We start from the raw sequence: 23,676 nt of genomic DNA on the forward strand, positions 1-23,676 counted from the left end.
TTGTACCCCCTTAATTCTTGATTCATTTCAAGCACTTTTGAGTGCAGCCAATTCTGAAGACAGTTAAATGATACACCAGCATGCAGTCAGCTACAATGAAAGGTCTTAGAAGGCCCACTACTCTGCACCCGTCCTCCTCCTCTCTACAGTGGGAGATCTAGGAACCTTCCAATGTTAAATACTGAGGCACATCTCTGCTATTATGCCAATGTTCATAATTTTCATAATTCACGGGGTGGGGGAGGCAAAAAACGGGGTGCTAACTAAACCTTTGGGAGATGAGGAAAGTAGAGACCACAGGAAGGCCTACACCCAGGAACAAAAACAGCAGCCTCTAGCCAGCCCAAACCTCCCTTGCTTGGGCACAAAGGTGGCGTGACTCTCAAACATCTTTACCTGACTTATTTTATATACTCAAGAAACCCTAAGTACATTTTAGTTTATAGAATTGTATTTTTCAATTAAAAGGGTAGGAAATGTCTAAGGAAGGAAGGATCATGACTCCTTTTTCAATTATGGAATGGAATAAATACACTGTTACTTACAATGTGATCTTTAGATTAATTACCTTTTACTGCATTCCCAAAATTTAAAATTACAAGCAAATTATCACCAGTACAAGTAACACTGTCTATCTAAAAAGATTCATTTTTATGTGGGTAGAAAGTAGGTCAAAGAACCGAATTTTCGACTCACTTTTTATCACTAAGAATTAATGTTGGTCAAATCTCACTGTAAGAAACTCAAAGCAAAACAATTAAAGAGTGATCTTTATTTAAAAATACCAGGACTCCTTTTCTCCTTTAATTCAAATTAAACAACACTTCTGCACTGATGGGACACACTGATTTGTTCAACAACTATCGAGTGCTCTCAACATGCCAAACATGTCCTAGACATCAGGGATGTATCAGTTACTAACGCACAACCTTTGCCCAGATGGACATTTTAATAATGGGAGATAAGTGAATAAAATACACTTAAAAGTGAAAACATCTATATAGTATCAGTTAATAAGTGATGAAGACTAAACCATAGTAGGATAAATAAGTGACTAAAGTGAGTGTGAAATATTTAGACAGGGCAATGAAGGGAGGTCTCTGTAAGGTGCTATCTGAGCAAAAACCTAATAAAGGTCAATAAACAAAGCCCCATAAACATGAGTGGAAGAAAGTTTCAGGCAATAAGGAGGGAAGTGTACAGGCTGTGAGAGAGCAGAGAACCTGCTGTGTTTGTGGTTGGTATGGAAGGAAACAGGATGTACAGACAGTCCTCGGGTTACGACGGACTCGACGTACGTCGTTTCGTGGTGCCATCATTTCGACATATGTGCTTTATGATTTTTATTATTTATTTACCACAAGTAAAGGTAAGGAATTGTTATCTTTCTTTTAAATTTTTTTACTGTTTCACTTCATTGCTGCTGTGTATGTGCTCCATGTGAGTGACGTAGGTGCTTATGTAGGTGGGCTCCAACTTAGGCGAAAATCGCGTTACATCGCACCATAGAAACGTATCTCCGATGTAACCCGAGGACCCACTGTACACAGGATCAAGGCAGGGACCAGGTCATAAAGGACCTTATAAACCAAGGACTTTGGATTTCTTTTCTAAATAAAATAGGAAGTCACAGAAAGGTTTTGAACAAGAGAAAGACATCTGATTTACATTTTAAAATAATCACTCTGGGCTACTGTGTGAAGAACAGACTGGGCTAGGTTTAAGTTTAAATAAGCAAAATATATGGGCTGATTTTGCTTTTTTATTGAAAATGTCTGAATGTTATGCAGTTAATCTTTATAAATAGTGTCTTTTAAAATGCTAACGAAAGGTTATCTAGCTCAAGTGCTTCAGTCAGTGAAGGCAAGTTACAATATAAGAGCAAGGGAGTTTGAAATCAACTGGCACAAGGGGTAAAATTAAGCAAATCAAATAATATGAAGTAATTACTTTTCATTTCATCACACCATCTGAAAAAAATGGCAAAATAGCAAGCATGTCAGCACAATGTCAAAAGGCCCCAAATTTACCTGCTCCAAACCAACTTATGAATGCATGGCAATGAAATAATTAGAGGAGCCTGAGAGCAAGAAGCCCAGTTATTCAGAAGCTGAGCACATATAGCATAACTGGCAAATTTCTATCAGATTATGACTGACTTAACCTCCCTGCTGATTAGTAAATGCTGAGTACTATAGGGCTATGTAAGGATTTATTACTGAAAAATCTACCATGTTGATCCAGGTCTAACAAGAAAATTTCAGTTACTAAAATCGAAGTAATAACAACTCCTATGATTTTAGCAGGGTTTGCTATAGTTTGTTGTGGGATCCCAATTAAAGTCCTAGGAATTAAATAACCATAGACCTAAAAAGATATTTCATGTGTTACAAATTTAACAAATCTAAAATATCTTTATCTACTTTATTACTGTGACAGGTATGATAACAGGCCAAATTACAACCATACTTTCCAACAAGGACTTTTGTTTCAACCAATCAACCAAATGCAGCCACCACCAACTCCTTACTGCTTCCTGGCTTTGTATAACTGAGTGCTAAGTATCATGCCAGCAGGCTTTAATAAATTAGCAATTAAAAGCAAATTTAATCATAATTTGAGTAACAAGTTTAATTCCACTAAAATCATATAATAAAAAAGATACTATGAAAGCTCACTAACCAAAGGAAAATGGGTATAATACTGCACATTATTCATATATAGCAAATACATACTCAATTTAACTCAGGGCCAAAAATCCAAAATCCATAAGGTCTAATGCTAACACAAAACTTCCTGGATGCGGCCACTCTGAAGTCTGAACTGTCCTACACTGTCAACACCTGCATTGGGAAACAAGTAGCCAGGACGTGATGCGGGGTCCCCTACCTGTTTGAAGTTGTTCTTGCTGAAGCTCTGTTTGCTCTACTTGGTGAGGCTGACTGGTAAAGCTCTGGTTATAGCTGGCCTGGTACTGATTCTGCTGTTTTAATGTTTCTGGTTCATTAACAGGAGGAACTGGGGCATTCATATTGAACACCTGTAAGTAAATAAATGATTAGTTCATCCAGTTATGCTAATAATTTCCTCACTTTTAACATGGCAGACTTTAATGCTGGTTTTACCTCAAATGTAAAAAAGTCTCAAACATCTCACACACACACACACACACACACACACACACACACACACACACACCTTTCATTTAATGCACTTCAATGTGGAGAAAAATATATGCCATCCAGCACTTAAAGAAGAGAATTATGAATGGGGATTTTAAAAATCTAAAGACATATAATCAATAGCCTTGGAAATGCTATTATAAATGATAAATCTGTATAAAGACATAAACCCCTGATACAATATCAGTTATACAAATTAATTCTATAAACTTCAACTTTGAGTTGAATATTTACTTGTTATTTTATTTTTATGATATTTTCAATCACAAGTTAATATTTTAAGTATGTAACACTATGAATTTTCCTATGAGCACTGATTTAACTCTATCCCACTGATTATTTTCCATTATCATCATTTTCTACAAACTACAATTTAGAGATGTTTACTGAAGAAACAGGGTGAAGTATCAGACTGCCTGAAATTTACTTTGATATGCTTCAGTAAACAATTAAGTAAATATAGCAAAATTTAAACAACTGTTAAATTTACGTAACAATGTTTATATATAGATATTATTTTGGTCTGTTTTTCTGCATGTTTAAGATTTTGTTAATCAAATCAAAAGGGTGCAGCTGTAAAACACATAACTCCTAAGACTCAAATCTACCACTGGAAGCAGGAAAATCAGAGTTTAGGTTCAATTAAATATACCCTACAGTTAGGGTAGATGCAGACTCAAGCACAAAGTTTAAATAAAGACTTTTTGTTGAAACTCTAGCATAATAGTACACACTAGGTACTCAATGTTGGTTGAATTAATTTGCCTACCGTTTGCATGGATTGGAATGGAGCTGCATTTACATTGATTCCACTGCTATGTAAAGGTTTGCTTGTCCCAGCCTGGAACACTTGGGGCTGAGAGGCAGCAGGAAGGGATGAGGATGCTGTAGTCTGGTCTGCATTTAAAGAGATTGTTGCCTAAACACAAAGTGAATAGATGCACTTTAGTGATAAACTACACTTAGCCAAGGCTACTGCCCATATGTGTATTAACAAACTCAACCATTTCATGAAATAAAAATGCTGTAGTACATGCATTAGGTCCAAAATGAAAGTCACTATATCAAAAGTCATTTACCTCTGCCCAATTCATGAATAAGCACCTCATCAAGTTTATATGACCTGGTAACAGAACTTGCCTGAATCTGATCAAGTGGTTCCTTTTGTGGTCGTTGCTCTGTAGCATGAGAAGGCTGGTACAAGGGTTGAGATGCTGTATACCCTTCACTTGTGGATGATACCAAAGGAACCTACACAGAGATAAAGTAATCAAAGCTTCTTTGTGTTATAAGCCAACTCTGATACATGCAAGGCTAAAAAAATGTAGATAAGTAGACTATAAAACCTAACCACTACAAAAAATACATGTATTATTAGAGCTCAAAGTTAAACATTAGTCCAGTTGTAAGGTCCCCACAAATGCTTCTAAAATGGTAATATCTGCACTAAATTTTAGAATTATGTCTAAAAGCATCTTCTTTCATTATAATAAACTATTCTAAAGAAACAAGAATTAGAAAAAAATTTTATACATCACCAAGAAAAATAAATGTAGTCATGGAAATAAAGCTACACATGCCAGATTTGGACACTCATAAAATTCATACCTGACTTTCATAAGCTAACTAAGAAACTGACTAAAGAACTGGCTAAAAACAAACCTGCAAAAATATTTCTATCACTCTCACCTGTGTAGCTTCGGGTTGTACGGGAACTTGATTAGGCTGAGCAAGTCTAGATTCAGAATGAACTGAAAAATTGACCAAAAAAATAATCGTTATACAAAATTAAATTTCTTCAAAGATGTCTAAATACCTTTTACTTCGTAGAAAAGGCAAAATTCTATAGCCAGATTCTAAATAAACTGCTTAGCAATCATGAAGATACTTTGAATTTTAGCTTTCAATTTCAAACACAATTTAGTATTGTGTTTACTGGTAGTAATTATTAATCAACTCTCACAATGGTTTTCATTCTGTTTTACAAAGGTAAAGATGTTAGTAATAAATATTAACAAAGAGGTAGAGAGCAGCCCTAGCTGGTTTGGCTCAGTGGAAAGAGTATCGTCCTGCAGACTAAAGAGTCCCAGGTTCGATTCTGGTCAAGGGCACATGCCCGGGTTGTGGGCATGGAGGAGGCAGCCAATCAATGATTCTCTCATCATTGATGTTTCTATCTCTCTCTACCTCCCCCTTCCTCTCTGAAATCAATAAAAATTTTTAAAAAAAAAAAGGTAGAGAGCAGAACAGGTAAGAATCAGTGCCAGTGTTATCCATGAAAAAGGCTTATAAAGCAGTAACTATAAAGTAGTATTACTCTTAAGACCTTAGATAATATCCAGTATTATTTTAACACTAGAGGCCCAGTGCACGAATTAGTGCACCAGTGGGGTCCCTAGGCCTGGCCTGCGGGATCAGGCTGAAACTGGTTCTCCGACATCCCCTGAGGGGTCCCGGATTTCGAGAGGGCTCAGGCCAGGCCAAGGGACCCCACCGGTGCACGATCGGGGCCGAGGAGGGACTGCAGGACAGCTCCAAGGTGTGCCCGGCCCATCTCGCTCAGTCCAGATCAGCTGGACCCCAGCAGCAAGCTAACGTACGGGTCAGAGCATCTGCCCCCTGGTGGTCAATGCACATCATAGCGAGCGGTTGAGTGGCCTTAGCATATCTTTAGCATCTTATGCTTTGATTGGTTGATCAGACGATTGGACACTTAGCATATTAGGCTTTTATTATGTAGGATTATCAAGTTTCAATATAATCTCTCAAATGTTTCTGCATAAAAAACCAAAGTGTAAGTATACTTTTAAAAAGCCTATATTCAATTCAGTGTACATATTGCCAACTCCCACGATCTTTCCATTCCCCTACCAAACATGATTATAAATAAAAAATACAGGATCTCACCCTGCCTGGTTGAGTGTTATCCCGTGCACTGGGAGTCACCCAGTTTGATTACCAGTCAGGCCATGTGCCTGAGTTTTGGGCTCAATCCCCAGTAGGAGGTGGGCAGGAGGGAGCCTACTGATGTTTCTTTCTCCCTCCCTCCCTCCTTCCCTCCCTTCCTCCCTTAAAAAAAAAAAAAAAATCAATGAAGCATATTTAAATACATTAATTAAATAAAAAATACAGGATCTTTGGTTAGTCATTTAAAATTGCCTGTTCTTACTGGAGAATCTAATGCAGCGGCCACCAACCAGTGGTCGGTACGCTACCAGTGGTCCATAGACTACTGGTGGTCCGTGAGGTCCGAAAGGTTGGCGACCACTGATCTAATGGACTCAGCATTTATTTACCTGAGTTACATGAGTGCTTCAGCACAACTTACTAGCTTAGAAAACTCTGTATTTTCTTCCTCCGGTGGAGCTCAGAAAATGAATGCCAATAACTCTAATTCCTTTCTAGCAGGCCTAACACCTAACCTTCATCTTTTTTCTAACTCTTGGTAGAAATGTAACCAAGCTAAAACCGGTTTGGCTCAGTGGATAGAGCGTCGGTCTGTGGACCCAAGGGTCCCAGGTTCGATTCCGGTCAGGGGCATGTATCTGGGTTGCGGGCACATCCCCAGTAGGAGATGTGCAGGAGGCGGCTGATCTATGTTTCTCTCTCATCGATGTTTCTGACTATTTCTCTCCCTTCCTCTCTGTCAAAAATCAATAAAATATATTTAAAAAGAAAAAAAAAGAAATGTGACCAAGATGAGCTCCCTTTGCTTGGGAAAAATCCCAACTACCTTACCAGATTAACTGTCATTAAACAATGCTTTTACTCAGCAATGCTTTTTATATAACGTTTAAAATTATACATTAAATGTGTTACTTTGCATAGTTCCACTTTTGTGCCCTTAATGCTGACATGATCTGGGAAGAAAACAAGACTAAAAATCACTAACAATCCACTTAACCCAATAAAGGTACCAACTCTACTTAGTGCTGCTGTTTCAAATAATGGTGTAAGATTAGTGTTGCGTCTGAAACTTCAACTGTCTTTTTATCTTCACCTTTTCTCTTAAGCATTCCCTTACCCACTTGACTGTTAAAGCTCATTTTCAAAAAGCTGCAAACATTCTTCAGAAAAAAACACCTCTATTATTTTTTATTCTGAGATTAATCTTGACATTTAAAAAGTCCAAGCAAAATTTCATTTACATAAATTACAGAAACAGGAAAAACTGGTCTATAGATTTATAAGTCAGGAAGTAATTACCATGGAGCTAGGGGGAAGGGTAGCCAGTGACTGAAAGGTGACAAAAATAGGCTTCTGGGTACTGATAATGTTCCATTTTTGAGTGTTGATGTCTTCAGTTTATGAAAACTCGTCAAAATGTACATTTGTATGTACTTTTCTATTTTTATATACCAATAAAAAGTAATAAAAAAGCCCAGCGGCGTGGCTCAGTGGTTGAGCATCAACCTATGAACCAGGTTCACGGTTAGATTTCTGGTCAGGGCACATGCCAGAGTTGTACGCTCGATCCCCAGTAGGGGATGTGCATCATTGATGTTTTTCTCTCTCTCCCCCCTCCCTATGTCTCTGAAATCAATAAAATATATAGATTTTTAAAAGTATTAAGAAATATATAGAACTACAGATAGCATTTGCATTATAGGAAAAAATGTTTCTTATCAAATTAAAAGGTAGATCTAAAAGTTAAGCAAGCATTAAAAGGAAAAAAATAATTTTACAAACTTTACAAAACCTGAAAGCATTGACCCTATATTTATTTCTCACATAAAAATATGTCATTACTAACCTGGAGGACAAACCAGCTGGGGCATGTCCATGTTTTGTGTTGGATTCATAGGCTGCGCAGATACAATGGCAGGATCAAGTGTCTGATTTTCAAAATCCAACATTGAATCCTACAAGGGAGAATACAATGGAATTAAGATAAATAATGTAAGCACTTAGGTACTCTGTTAGTGTTTCATTAAACTGCACATACCTGTATGAAATTATAAGGCCCCTGCATTTGTGCCATAAGGTCCTGTACTCGCTGTCTTCTCACAAGGGGATCTGCCTGAGCCACGGGTGTCAAAGAGTGGGGCTCTGGTACTGAAGGAGACACAGCCTGAGGTTGCTGCTGGAGCGAATTTACCACCTAAAGGGAGAAGGGGAGGGGAGTGGATTGGCAGAATGAAAGCGCTCCATTCATTACCATCAGGACAGATCCCCAAACTACATACGCTATCTATACTGTAAACAGAATAGATTTTAATGTAGTTATTCAAACTGATCACAATTATGTCAAATTTAACATTCTGATCAATATTAAAATTCTAATGTGCTGCCATTCCACATGATTACCATGTAGCATTTCACAATTACTTTATAGACTGGTTTCAAAGAAAGACTACCAGTTATTTATTTCCTAAAAGAATGCCTTTTGTGTAAACTGCTAAGCCTTCTATATTAAGTAAACCTATATACCTATATTAAATACATATCTCAGTATCCAATGTGTAGTCCGCACTTAAAAAATGTTAGCTATTATTATCAAGCTTTGAGTTCCCACCGTTCCATCCTCTCAACCAATATTACAGGTCAAGGTCCATCAATTCACTTAAACTGCTACAAAAGCCAAACCTCACTTTCCCTCTGTGTCCTTTTCCTAGCTCTAATAATTTCTCCTGGTTATCATTTTTAATAGTTCCCTGCTCTGCTGGAAAAAAATCACTGAACTTTATTACATCAAATGTATATTCTGCCTGGCCAGGTGGCTCATGCACCAAAGGGCTGCAGGTTTGATTCCCCGCCAGGACACTTATGAGAAGCAACTGATTAACGTTTCTCTCTCACATCAGTGTTTCTCTCTTTCTTTCTTTTTCTTTCTCTCTCTCCCTCTCTTAAAAAATAAATCAATTAACATATCCTCAGGTGAGGATTACGAATTTTTATATATTCTTCTGTTTGACTTTTTAAGCCAGGGGAAGTCATACCTGTTAAGCCTGAGCAAGTCATAATCTTCCTTTATAAGGAATATTGAGATAATAGAACCTGGTAACCAAACAGCCTTAAGGTGAAGGAGAGGAGGAGTCTAAGATGACATTTCAATATAGCCCCTGTGAGTAGGATTTTTCTAAAGGTTACCCATGTGGGAACCCAGGTTTTTATAGAGCAACCTAATAACAAATCACATACTTTAATACACTAACCTTGCCCTACCGGTTTGGCTCAGTGGATAGAGCGTCGGCCTGCGGACTGATAGGTCCCAGGTTCGATTCCGGTCAAGGGCATGTACCTGGGTTGCAGTCACATCCCCAGTTGGGGGTGTGCAGGAGGCAGCTGATCGATGTTTCTCTCTCATCGATGTTTCTAACTCTTTATCCCTTTCCCTTCCTCTCTGTGAAAAATCAAAATATATTTTAAAAAAAAAATACACTAACCTTAAGTTATACATGGTTATAATTTTTTGAAACTGGATCAGCATCAGTGATTCTATTAAACTTCAACAGGGATAAACAAATCACCTTTTAAACCTAACAGTCTTGTGTAAAGAGTTTATTACAATAAATGTACTAAGACTAACAATCTTAATTTGCTCTTAGGAGACATAAAAATTAATCAATCTTGTAACAGAACTCTTACCTCGACTGTTTCAACTGTCCACTCATCTACCTGTTCCTTTTCACCACTGCTGAACTGTGTTTCGGCCATAAATTGTCTATTTACATACTGCAAAGCAAAATAAATGTTTGAGACCTCTGTTTGAAAGGCAGAAAGGGAAAACCAGCATTATATAAAAATCATACCTCTGTGGATTCAACTTCACTTGGTTCAGTGTATTCCTCTGCTGGCTCAGGTTCTAAAGATACAAAAGAGTATAAGGAACCTTTTTAACAGTTTACCATCACTTACTCTGAATTTATTTATAAACTTATAGTTAACAATAAGTTTCTATACTTTATCATTCTTACAATAATGTATTTAGAAAGAACTTTCTTTACTATTTATTCCAGAAAAAATTATTTCAGTTTTAATAAATTACTTCAGTTTCAGTTTTACTTCTGGGTCAGGTATAATGTCAATTAAGAGCTACTATGTTAAAACTTCCTCCTGTTCTTAGAATTCATGTTATAAAGCAGCATACAGATTATGGTGGTGGCAAAGGAAAGTAAAACCCGGACTGTAAACTAAACCTCATTCCCCCTCACTACTCACCAGCTTCAGCGACCTGGTCTTCAACAGCGGGTGCTGAGGCTGCCTCTTCCTCCTCACATAGCCCGTTCTGGTGGTTGTGGGTGCTATCAAAGTAGTTTGACTGGAAAACACGCTCGACAATTTCCTTTAGAGCTTTATCTAAAATTAGATTATTATAATGTTAAGACTATTTGAGGTTGCCTGACTTGAAGATTCAACATCCTACAAAATACTGTAAGAAAAAAACCTCACCGTTACTAAAACATATAAAAACATTAAATTCCATCAAGAACAGAAATTTAGTATAGGACAGGGAACAAAAGCTCATATTTGTATTAAACTTCATGGATTTTGTGTTAGTTTTTTAAATAGCTGATAATTGTCATTTATTCATTCAATATAGCATCTAATTGATTTTAGTCAACATGCTAGGCACTGGGGCTAGAAAAAGATATGTAAAAAAGATACCGTATCTGCCCTCCCTAACTTTACAGCCCAATAAAGAAGAGTTATCAAATACTCACAAAAAAACAGTCAAATTACATCTGTGAAAAGTACTACACAGAAGTACAATGGATTGGACCTACTCAGAGAGACCACCAGAGGCTTTCCTGGTATAGGTGCTGGAAGAGCTGAGATCTGGAAGATGAGTAGTAGAGAAGTGTTTCAAGGCAGAAGCAACAGCTTTTACAAAGCCCTGTACAAAGAAGAAGCGTGCCAAATACAAAAAAAAAAAAAAAATGCAAGTATGCACTGTGGCTGAACCACAGGGAGTAAGAAAAAGCTCAAGAAACTTTGAGTCTAGAGAGACTGGTAAGGGCCCTATGATGCAAGGTCTTGAAATAAATGTATATAAAATGTAATTAAAATAAAGCCAGTATAAGATTTTAATGAGGCATAGGGGGTGGGTTCAGTTAGAAGACTGCATTAGGTAAGAGAAAGGCAGGAAAGTAGAAGAGAAAGAGAAGTAGACAGATTCAAGATATTTAAAAGGCTAAATTGTCAGAATTTGGTACACTAGGCCAGTGGTCGGCAAACTGCGGCTCGCGAGCCACATGCGGCTCTGTGGCCCCTTGAGTGTGGCTCTTTCTAAGCCTTAGGAGTACCCTAATTAAGTTAATAACAATGTACCTACCTAAATAGTTTAAGTTTAAAAAATTTGGCTCTGTTGACTAATGAGTTTGCCGAGCACTGCACTAGGCTATAAGGAGGGCAGGAAAGCAGGCAAAGGTGTGGGTCAAGAATTAAAAGCTCAATTTCCTGGCCTTATATAGCAAATGTAGAGTAAGGCTATTCCTTCATAGGTCACACACCACAAAAATAAAGCTTCAGGGACCATATTATATCAAATTTTATAATAAAATTAATCCTATTAACAATAAAATTATTAACAACATGAACACTTCATGTTTTCCGTTCTCTACATTTCAAAGATTCATGACTCAGAACTATTTATTTAAAAAAAAAATGCATGAAAACTGAATGCATATAAAAACACTAATGCCCTGGCTGGGCAGTTCAGTTGGTTGGAGTGTCTTCCTGTACACCAAAAGACTGTAGGTTCGGTTCCTGGTCAGGGCACATACACAGGCTGAAGGTTCAACAACCCTGGCTCACACTGATTTTTTTTCCCCCCTCTCCCTTGCTAAGAAGAAAAAAATATATATCAATAAAAAACATATCCTCAAGTGAGGATTAAAAAAACAGCCCTAACTGGTTTGGCTCAGTAGATAGAGCATCAACCCACTGACTGAAGGGTCCCGGGTTCAATTCCAGTCAAGGGCATGTACCTCGGTTGCAGGCTTAATCCCCCCGTCACAGTCAGGGCAAGTTCGGGAGGCAACCATTGTGTCTCTCTCAACTCAATGTTTCTCTCTCTGCCTCTCCCCCTCCTTTTCCGCTCTCTCTAAAATAATCAATGGAAAAAATAAAATAAAATAATCAATGGAAAAATATCATTGGGTGAGAATTAACAACAAAAAAATTTTTAAAAACACCCTAATATTGAGTACATTAATAACTTTCTTTTAGCCATAAAGATGTGACATTCTTAAGATGCAAGAGCAAGACTAGGCAGAAACTAACACCAAAACAAGCTACAAGGTTAGATGCTTAACGCTTTCATTCCTCAATAATGTTCATGAAAATTTGATCAACCTTTACCTAAAACTACTTTTTTAAGCTAACAAGCTTATGCACATATATCAGTTTCCAAACTTCAAGTGGTAAATTTAGTACATACTTATAGCAGAAATAAAATAAAAAAATCTAAAAATATGTTTTACAAAGAAATAGATAACACAAGTTAACCAAAAAAAATATTTTACATGAAATGATATAAAAGAATCCTTGATTCCTCATATATGATTTTACACATTTCCTGTACACACCAAGTTGTATCATATTGTTTTGCCAATTAAAACTTAAAATCCAATTTAATTTCTTTTCAACCCAATAGCTAAAAACAAGGTATAAACATTACCTTGATAGGTTCAAATATCTATTTGGCTAAATCAACTTCATAAACAATCAACATAAGGAGCTATATCCTGATTTACTACGTAGTTAAAAACCTAAAATTCCTCCTAATTAACTTAGTGAAACTTAAATGTCCTTTAAAAAAAATAAACATATAATTGCATATTTCAGGTTAAGGAGATCACATATAGAAAACTGGACTAGATATCAATACCTTTTTTAAAAGAGAAAAAAAATGAATGTCCCCAAGTTAGCAAAAGTCTAAGAAAAATTAAAGAGAGACTAAGACAATGACCATACGGGGTGCAGTACATGTTTTTCACAAAATTTCAGCTACAAGGAAAAACCAGTCCCCAACTAATAACCAAAAACTGGAAAGTCAATTTGGTGTTTATCTGTTCACCTCAAGCAGAGTTAAGTTATTTATAAACAAACCCACATTAAGTTAGGGCTCCCATCATTATAGATTTTTGGTTGGTTGTTAGTGTTTTGACCTATAGGCATGCACGCACACGCACATTCATACACACACAAAATACACAAAATGAAAAAAGTAAACAGCAGATATTATTTATATAGTTCTAAAATTTCTTCAATTAACACTAGTCTTAAGTAGGAAACTAATTTTTAAAGATTCTTAGTTATAAAATCCCTAGAGACCCGATGCACAAAATTCGTGCAAGGAGCTCGACCCTCGCAGCCCTGGCTTCATCCAGGAGGTCATTCGGCTGTTGGTCTAATTAGCATATTACACTTTTATTGTTATAGAAGATAAAGTGTCAGCAATACTCACAGGTTGTTCCACATACAGATTTTTCTTTGCCTTCCAGCAAGTCCCACAGATGAATGGAGGCATGTTCATACTGTTCATTCAACCTTATAATAATAAATAGCTAATTAATTACCTTTCAATTGTCAATTTAAAATAACATTTAGAAACTTCTATCAAATACCACCATACCTCAAGCTCATGTCCCGTTCAGGGTCTGCTAACTTGTAGAATTCATCCAACAATGACAATTCCTCCTCAGATAGTATTGGCACACCATTCAAACCCTGTTTCAGGTCAGTTCGCACTTCTTCATCTCCCAATTTGTCCAAAACATACTGCAGCTCAAGTACGGTTTTTAAACGTTTTTGTTCAGCTTCTTCTCTCATAAGTTGCTCCCGTCGTGCTGTTTTCTTTATTGTTTTCTGAATCTGCATAGGAATATAAACGTTAAGACATCAAAAGAAGTTTTCTTGAAGACTCTTTTAATTCAATCCATTTCAGGTCCAATGTAAATAAGACGTATTTCACTCAATGAGTTAAATGTGACCCCATCTAACAAAGAGAGTTTAATACATGATCTACTTTAAGCAGTTGTTAGAATTTCAGAACACATCTTTTATATTACTGAAGGTATTATGCTACTGAAATGTTACCAATAAAATGATATATTTGGAAGTTGCTTCATAATAATCCAGCAAACAGGGAGTAGGGAAGTAGGTGTGCGTATACTGTACCAAACATAATTGCCCATGAAATGATAAGTGTAGAAGATAGATATGGTCCATAGAGTTTCATTATATTCTTTAGTTTTGAAATTTCCCATAATAAAAAGAATGATTAAGATTTTTAATTTAGGCCCTGAGTCGATTAAAAGAGAACCCCAACCACCACAACAAAACATCTTAACTATATATATATATATTCTCTATGGAAAAATGGTCCAAAGTTCTAAGTACCTATTACTGATTCATAAAGAAGCGTCAACACTCACCACTGTTACCTCAACCCAAAGAATCCCCTGCTGGTAAAGGCATTCCAACACTTGAAAATAGTAACTAAAACTGACTTGTTTTTATGAGTAATCAGATACTAGCAGAGAGAAAGAAAATGGCAGAAAAAGACCGATAAAAGCTAAATATGAATGTATTCTTCCCACTGTTTTCTCTCCACTACACTCTTTTTCTTTTCTGGCACGGTTGAAGGGAGAGCATCGATCAAACTCAAATATTTCTCTTTTCTCATTCATCACATCAGTGTGTGATCAAAGAAAAGTGCATCTTTCCAAGAGCCACGACATTGTTTTCCTTCCCACACTCTCCCTTTCTTGAGACTCACTCAGATAACTGGAAACAGAGGACCAAAATAAGGACATAGAAAACATATAATAAAGGGAGAAATAGGGAAGACCTGGAAGGAATAATGAAGGTTGCAGTAAGTCAAATTTATAATGGCAGCAGAGAGGATAGTAGATTAAATGGTATCTTAGCAATATTGGCAAAAAAAAATTATATATATATATATATATATATATATATATATATATATATATATAAAAGGCTAATATGCAAAGTGTCCCTTCAGGAGTTCAACTGGGAGACCGGGAGTTTGATCACTTGCTATGACGTGTGTTGACCACCAGGGGGGCGGCGCAGAACAAAGGAAGGCCCAGGCTGGCAGCTGGCAGCTGGCAGCCGGAGAAAGAAGGCCCCAGTCAGCAGCCAAAAGGCCGCGATCAGCCCTGATCGCCGGCCAGGCCTAGGGACCCTAACCATGCACCAATTTTGTGCACCGGGCCTGTAGTAGTATATATGAATGGAAAGATGAGATTTCTTAACATAGGGTGAACAAGGAGAAAAAGGACCACCTACTCCAAAGATGGAAGACCTTTCAATCATATTGGGGAGTATGCTTTTAGGGTAAAGAGGTCTGTATAGGTAGCCAGAGACAGTAAACATTATAGGAAGACAGGGAGGAATATGAAGTGAAGTCAAGAAAGCAAAAAATAAATAAATAAGTCAGTCACATTAGATGAAGTGAGAAGCTCAAGTAGGGAAGAATATGAAAATTAGAACAAGTGGGCTGGACTAGGTTTTAAAAAGCTCTTGAATGCCAAACAAGAAAAGTGTTCAATAATTGTGGCAAATACAACCTAAGGATGGCCAGTAAAGTTAAAGGCCTAGTGAAAAGTTGCTAAAAACACCAGTGTTAAAATAAAAGCAAAGGAGGACACAAGTATTTTCATTTGCATAGTGATAGTAGCTTCAGAAATAGATATTTATTAAATTGTATAGTATCAGAAAAAGAAGTTGGGCAGAGTTCATGGTTCATCAAGACTGAGGCTGTGACCTAAGCTAAGGGGAACAAATCCCTACTTGAATGTAAATTAAATTTCCTTCAGTTCTGAAAGATATCATCAAACTTTAATTGAATTTAATAAGTAAGAATATTAAGTACATGAAATACATTAGTTTTGCGTGAAATTTATTAGTTATGCATCAAATATTATTCTAAGCACAACCTTCGGATGAGGTAGGTAGTAGTATTATAACTGCCATTTTATAGATTAGAAAACAGAAGCAGAGTGATAGTCTTTTCCCTCTCCTCCCCCTTGTCTCATTCTTCTCTTTTTATCCTACTGGTTCTGTTTCTCTGGAAAATCCAGACTGATCAAAGAATAGAGAAATTAAGTAACCCATTCCAAATCATACAATTATTAAATAAAAATGGCAGGATCAGTAGTCAAACCAGTCTGGTTCCAGAATCAGAACTCATAATCTTTGTACTGTACTGCCTCTCATCCTATCTATACTAATAATAGAGGAATATGCCAATTGTCCAGGACACCATCACAGTAGTAGTAACGACCAAACAGCAGGCTGCGTGGGGCGAGAAGGCCGGCAGGGGGGTTAGTGAGGGATGACCAAATGACTGAACAGCAGGCTGTGTGGGGCAACCACGCCAGCGGGGGGCCAGTTCGGGGTGACCAGGCTAGCAGGCAGAGGCAGTTAGGGATGGTCAGGCTGGCAGGGGGGGCAGTTAGGGGTGATCAGGCAGGCAGGCAGGTGAGCAGTTAGGAGCCAGCAGTCCCGGATTGGAGAGGGTGCAGGCTGGGCTGACGGGTATTGTCCCCCGCAACCCCCACCCCCCGTGCACAAATTGCATGCACCGGGCCTTTGGTCCTATTATAATAAAAGGGTAATATGCAAATGGGCCAAACGGCAAAATGACTGGTCACTATGACATACACTGACCACCAGGGGTCAGACACTCAACACAGGAGCTGCCCCCTGGTGGTCAGTGCACTCAGCCAGAAGCCAGGCTCATAGCTGGCAAGCACAGTGGCAGCAGCTGGACATTCCCCGAGGGCTTCCGGACTGCGAGAGGGTGCAGACCGGGCTGAGGGACAACCCCCACGTGCCCAAATCTCATGCACTGGGCCTCTAGTCACATAATAAATTGTTTATTCATTTCATCAAATTAGGGACAACTTTATATTCTAACACTGTTAGCCTTTGTCCAAATAAGTTAACACTAACTCAGAAAGATTAATTTTCTGGTCTCAACTCTGAACACATTACTTGACTTTGTATTTCATTTTTGTCCTGTTCCTAAAGGCTTTTATCGTATCAAAAGATGTTTGGGGGAAAACACTCCATTTTGTTAGATCAAGAGCAATGTATCAGTCTGCCACATTCCTTAAGATCTCTAATGGGAAAAATAGTTACCAACTATATAAACAAGCCCATTTTCTGATACTTAAGGAACTTGTAAGATGGTCATTGCACATGAAGGAATATATAAAATAAATCCCTACCATGCTTATATATTTTTTAAACCAATGAAAACCTTAGGGTAACTATTACACAAGTTTGTCATATCTGAAAGTCAGTCCTTTTAAAAAGGCATCTACTACCTTTCATGTGGTAAACTTTACAAAACTGGAAAGCATCTTAGATATAATTGGATCCAACCTTTTCACTTTGAAGAGCTTATCAATAGTAATGACAAAGACTAAAAACAGAGAAACAACAAAATTTTCTGCCTTCCATATTTTTAGTATTTCATACACATATACCACCTTTTACTTACATCTTGACTTAATGCCATGAAACTCCTCTGTAATTCTTTTGCAAACTCCAAGTTATTTGTGACTTCCTGGTACTTAGATACAGCATCCTAAAATAACAAAGACAAAACACAACTTTACTGGAAACACAAACACAAAATTAATTTTGTTGTTAACAATATTGGACACATAATCTTAAATAAAATGTAGCATCTTTACCAACTGATCTTGATTAAGCCGTTCCCCTTTGTTCATTCGCTCCTGGTAATCATCAAGCTTGCCCTGTATTAAAAAAAAAAAAAAAAAAAGTATATTCCATATTGGAAGTATATACTAGCTTAAAATAACAAAACCCACATAATCCTAAGTCTGTCTCAAATCTTGCCCTAAATATGCTTTTTCGATATATTCCAGTTTGAATTAGTACATAAAATAAGTGAGCTAAAAATGAATAGAAATACTCCAGCCACTGCTAAATGGTATCAAATATTATATCATAAGCCATTGACAACATTTATTCTTTAGGTTTCTAAAAAGAAAAAAAAAAAGTATAGATCAGACGACCCAGACACATGGTTCCTCCAGCCCACATGGGTGAGGGCCACAATTTGCTTAGGAACCACTTATACCCAAGTGAGCCTATCAGATATTTTATAAGTGTTAAAATTTTTTGTCCCTCCCTCCCCCTGCCAAAGAATTTACATAAGTAATATAAAAAGAATTCACAAGTAATATAAAGTTGTATTTTTCTGAATAGACCCGTGTACATATTATTGTCAATGTGCCTCATCCATTTTCCTTAAAAACATCAGATACTTCAAGTTATCATCATATCATCTGTGGGCAGTACACTAGTCAGCAGCTTTCCTTTGTCATTTTCTCAAAAAATGGAATTAAATGTGCGGGAGTGGGGGCAGAAAATTAACCCCTGGTCATCTTTTTTTTTCTTTTTTTGCTAAGATGAAAACTCTGGAGGTTTCCCAGGCTACTACTATTAGTAAAAATCCCAAGGAAAAGATACTCAAGTAATGTAGCCTAGTCAAGAATTCAATTATTGTTTTATGGGTGAAAAGAGAAAATACCATAACCATTTTACCCCAAATTAAAAAGCCTACCACAATTTGTTAGTTTTACTGGAGGTAAATAAAACCAAGATGATCATCAAAACTTAAAGGAAGATGAAAGTGTCTAATTTTATTCTTTTATGGACTATTTTATTTCACATAGTCAATAAGCCTCCAGATAAAAAGGTATAAAATCAAGTTTATTAGGTGAAAAATCAAGTTTTTTTACACTGATCTGACAAGCCTAACCCCAGGTGCAAAAGATATGCTCAGCTACCTCAAAATACTCTAAAAACAATTCAAAATAATATAATTTAAATAAAAATTTTAAAATTCTCCCCCTTCATCTAGATTTCTACTTATTCCCTCTCCTCTGACCCTGAACCATATTTTTTCGTTTTTAAAAGGGTAGGCTACTTTTAAGAAATAAAAAACTAAGCTAGTTAAGATTTGCTTTTAATTTCAACTTAGGATGTAACAGTATTAAAATCAGAATTCTTCTATTTAAAAATATATGGATAATATAACATATGCCCATAGACGGAGTCCCTGAAATTTAGTACAAGTACACAGTTAAAATACGAGGGAGAAGGAAAACTGTTACCTGGCATTTATTATCTTCCCTTTTTATGGTATTATACATTTTTCATGGAAATTGTTGCTGAATCTAGAAAATAATTCACACTGAGTGTACTCTATATCCCTCATAGGGTAGAGTTTTATATAGCTAAGCTTAACTTTATCATTGAACTAGGAGCCCAGTGCACAGATTCATGCACATTGAAAAAAATTAATTAGAAGATTCATGTGATAATTACGTTACTGCAAAAAATTACATGTCAAAACAGTATATATAATATAGTATTATAAAATTAAAACACGCATACGATTAGCGCCAGCCAGAGCTTTCTATGTATTGCGCATGCACGTGTCAACGTTTATTTTTAAACTGCCAGTGCACATCGTATGTACCGGCCGGTCAGTGGGTGGGTGGGTCACTTAGCCTTTTCTATAATAATAAGTGTAATATGCTAATTAGACTGGACGGCCAGACGACCTTCTTTTTTTTTTTTTAAATATATTTTATTGATTTTTTTACAGAGAGGAAGGGAGAGGGATAGAGAGTTAGAAACATCGATGAGAGAGAAACATCGATCAGCTGCCTCCTGCACACCCCCTACTGGGAATGTGCCCGCAACCAAGGTACATGCCCTTGACCGGAATCGAACCTGGGACCCTTGCGTCCACAGGCCGACGCTCTATCCCCTGAGCCAAACCAGTCAGGCTGGACAACCTTCTTGACGAAGCCAGGACTGTGAAGGCCACGGCTACAAGGGCCAAGCCCCTTGCACGAATTTCGTGCATCAGGCCTGTAGTATATATATAGATGTTTTGAGAACTTCAAACATGTATGCCAATCAAAATAGATGTCAAATCAAACTCCTAAAAAAAAAAAATACTTATCCTATATAATAAAAGCCTAATATGCAAATTGTTCAACCTGGAGTTTGACCACTCGCTATGACATGCGCTGACCACCATGGGGCAGCACGGAACATGGCAGGTGTCGGCAATGTGGCGCTGGCAGCAGGCAGCAGTGGAGGCGCTGCCGGCCCCAATGGGCCCCAACGAGAACAGGACCACAGCAGGATGGTGGAACAGGTGAGCGGGCGGAGCCAAACCAAGGCAGGTGCAAGTGGGGGCCCTATCGCCCCAAGACAGCAACCAGCGGCAGCGTGAGAGGGAGGGGACGGGGCCGCCACCCGGCTGCCTGGTGCTGAGGGAGCTGGGCAGGGGGCCCAGCTCTGGTCAATCTCCCCGCAGGCGGGATGGTGGAGCAGGTAAGGGGGCAGCACCAGGCCAAGGTGGGGTGCCAGGCAGGGCTGTGGGGCTGGGGGCACGAGCTGGGGCCTGATCCCCACAGGCCACCCTATGTGACCCCATCTGTGCATGAATTTGTGCACCGGGCCTCTAGTATATATATATAAAAACAAATATGATACCTGAATGATAGAATTGTAAGTAGAACTACTTTACTTTTCCTTGTTTTGTATACTTAGATATTCTGCAACGAACATATAATTTGTATTATAAAATTTTAATTTCATGCTACATAAAATATGTTAAGATTGACACATTTCAGGATAGTGTCAAGACTTACACCTATAAAAATTCTTAAATATGAATCTATACTAACCTCTAGTAGGACAAGCTATCCTGTGATAGAAAAGCTCCAATTTTCTACATAATAATGTTAATATTCATCCAATCCAGAGGTCTGTGGCAGATTCCATTTTCCAAAGATGGCTACCATATCTGCAGTCCCACATACTTTCCTACAATGTGATGTTGGCACCACCCCATTAAGAACTAGTCCAATTCTCCTGTCATTGAATTGAGTGGGCTTCAAACAAAACAGTACAGTAAAAGTGATCCTGTATGACTTCCAAGACTGAGATATAAAAGCAGTGTTTCTTTGCTGGTCACTAAAAACACTCATGTTTAGAGCCCAAGTTATTATATAAGTTCAATAAGCCTGAGGTTGCCATACTATGAAGAAGCCAAGCCATGAAGAGAGGTCTTGTACAAGAATCTGGTCAACAATGCTAGTGTTAGGAGTCATCCTAGACCAGGCATCAGACATGTGAGTAAACAAGCCTTAGTTCCCCAGTTGAGAACCCAGCCATCATGGAGAAGATACCAACCCCAGTGTGTCTGAATCACTGAAAGGCAGAATCCAGATGCATGATATAATGATGTTAAGTTTTAAAGCAATCTCTCATACAGCAGTAACTGGGAACAAGGTTAAAAAGGAAATGAAAAGCAGTTTACTATGTGAAACTCAAGCTTCGACGTAAATCTTCATGGAATACCATCATTAGAAAAGTATGTAAAAAGACCTCTGTGCAGCCAAATAAAGATCTATGATTCTATTAAAGCTCATACATCAACTTATTGTGATTTTATGTTACTGTACCATGTTTCTAGTTTTTTCATTATAATTTACTTTTTAATTGATTTTATTTTGTCAATCCTCACCCAAGGATAGTTTTCCAATTGATTTTCTTAGGGAGGGAGGGAGGGACATTGATGTGAGAGAAACATGATGTGACAGATTGGTCGCCTCCGGCATGCACCCTGACTGGGGCCCGGGATCCAACCTGCAACCCAGGTACGTGCCCTTGACTAGGAATGAAGCATGGGCCAATGCTCTAAACCCTGAGTCAAACCGACCAGGGCATTTCATAATTTAAAACCCAGTGTGGCTCAGTGGTTGAGTGTCAACCCATGAACCAGGAGGTCACGGTTCAATTCCCAGTTGGGGCACATGCCTGGGTTGTGAACTCGAACCCCAGTAGGTGGCATTAGACCAATGGGTTAACTACTCATATCATCCACATAAAATATATATTAAGCATTTTTTTTTTTTTTTGGAGAAGGGCTGTTTTCCTAGCATAAAGAGATAACTTCATCAGAAAGACTACCATAATACTGATAATCAAAACCTGCCCTCTTAGATTCTGTCTTAACCATTTGCGTGCCAACCAATATCCTAGGAACTATGCTAAAATTGCCAAGGCATTTTTGCTGATTTTATAGCAGTTTAGGAAAAAAATTATGAATCGCAAGTAAATGAAGTTACATATTCAAAAACTTAAGGAAACCTTTACTACATTTGTTTTCATCTCTGACATATATTGTTTGCTGATTGTATTATAAAATACTAGAAGAAAAAAAAATTGAACAAGACATATAATGTTAAAATAGAGGGACACCCTTCTCCAATATCTTCCACAAAATTGTCATCTTCACAGCAAGAATTGACATATTTAGCAATATCATCATCACTAATAAAAGCAGACTTAGAACTGGATGCCATTTTGAAGATTTAGGGCTACAACATCTGAGTAAACTTCATAAAATCGTAGTATCTGTAAAAAATTAGGCAGATAAATGCCAGTGGTCAATTTTAGAACTACAAACATTCGGCATCATAAGTAATCTGCACTTAGGTGCCATCTGTCAATAAAGAGTGAACTACTAGCATCTAATAGTGACACTGCAGGAGGAGCGCAATAGTGCTCCCCGCACTTTTGGCGAAAGACAGGAGTGCAATCGCGCTCCCCAGCACTCTAGGGGTGAAAATTCAACTTACGGTTCCTTTTTCAACTACTTAGTGTCCAGAATGTATTAAAAATTCATTTACACCACCACATGTGAGCAAGACAAAGATCAGGTCATTTCCCAGATTACCCAGAGACTCTGAAGCAGGGAACCACCTGATAGAGATGTGACTATACCCGGTAAATGTCAAAACACTACATCCTCATGTGGTACTAAGAAATAATTACCCCAACAAGTGCTGCCCAGTCCCAATCTATCGTTTCTTCATTACCTTTAATAGTTGACAAATAAAACGAAATAACAGAGATGAGAGACCAAAAATAATTCTTCAGCTAGACAACTGTAAATCGTCATAACAAGATTTAGGAAAAAGAGACAACTGAAAATTTGGCTATCCAGGAAAATATGTAAATCCTATTTTCAATTAAGGAGGGAGAAAATCTCCAAATTGGGATACAAAAGATACTTAAAAATGAAGTCTAAAATAACAAAAGTAGTAAGCGCACCTAGCTACACTTTATATTTTGTCTTCATTCAAATAAATCACTTCTACAGTACTGAAAGAACCTGTAGAAAGAAATACAAACACAAAAGATAAATATTTCTTTTCCTTTCAACTTTCCATAACATTCAGTGGCTTTTCTGGATACCATTTCAAGTCCCCACTTCTTACACTCCCTGTTCTACACCTAGAAACATTAGTTTTGACTTTGTCCACATATCGGTAGGCAGCTGGCTTGCCTCCTGTCCACTCTCCACCAATTAAAAATTAGTTGCTGGTAAAATTCATTAGAAGTCAGGAAACAAATGTTTCCTCAATTTTTAAAAGAACCGGAGAGAGAACATATA

General features: G+C 37.5%; 1 protein-coding gene across 8 annotated transcripts in view; it reads right to left on the bottom strand.

The window, feature by feature from the left end:
- CAPRIN1 (cell cycle associated protein 1) overlaps window positions 1–23,676 on the bottom strand; it is a 38,490-nt gene that overhangs the window by 4,251 nt on the left and 10,563 nt on the right. For 6 of the 8 annotated variants that reach the window (XM_036326274.1, XM_036326278.1, XM_036326272.1 and 3 more), the window contains exons 3-15: window positions 17,858–17,920; window positions 17,662–17,748; window positions 13,762–14,000; window positions 13,594–13,676; window positions 10,344–10,481; window positions 9,935–9,987; window positions 9,771–9,857; window positions 8,128–8,283; window positions 7,936–8,044; window positions 4,872–4,933; window positions 4,323–4,433; window positions 3,952–4,101; window positions 2,890–3,040 (exon numbers count right to left, since the gene is read on the bottom strand). In XM_036326274.1, coding sequence (XP_036182167.1) covers window positions 2,890–3,040; window positions 3,952–4,101; window positions 4,323–4,433; window positions 4,872–4,933; window positions 7,936–8,044; window positions 8,128–8,283; window positions 9,771–9,857; window positions 9,935–9,987; window positions 10,344–10,481; window positions 13,594–13,676; window positions 13,762–14,000; window positions 17,662–17,748; window positions 17,858–17,920 — 1,489 coding nt within the window. The remainder of the gene's footprint in view (window positions 1–2,889; window positions 3,041–3,951; window positions 4,102–4,322; window positions 4,434–4,871; window positions 4,934–7,935; window positions 8,045–8,127; window positions 8,284–9,770; window positions 9,858–9,934; window positions 9,988–10,343; window positions 10,482–13,593; window positions 13,677–13,761; window positions 14,001–17,661; window positions 17,749–17,857; window positions 17,921–23,676) is intronic. The other 2 variants (XM_036326273.1, XM_036326275.1) reach the window with 2 other exon arrangements.

Source organism: Myotis myotis, unplaced genomic scaffold, assembly GCF_014108235.1.
Source record: "Myotis myotis isolate mMyoMyo1 unplaced genomic scaffold, mMyoMyo1.p scaffold_m19_p_10, whole genome shotgun sequence".
Lineage (NCBI taxonomy): Eukaryota > Metazoa > Chordata > Mammalia > Chiroptera > Vespertilionidae > Myotis > Myotis myotis.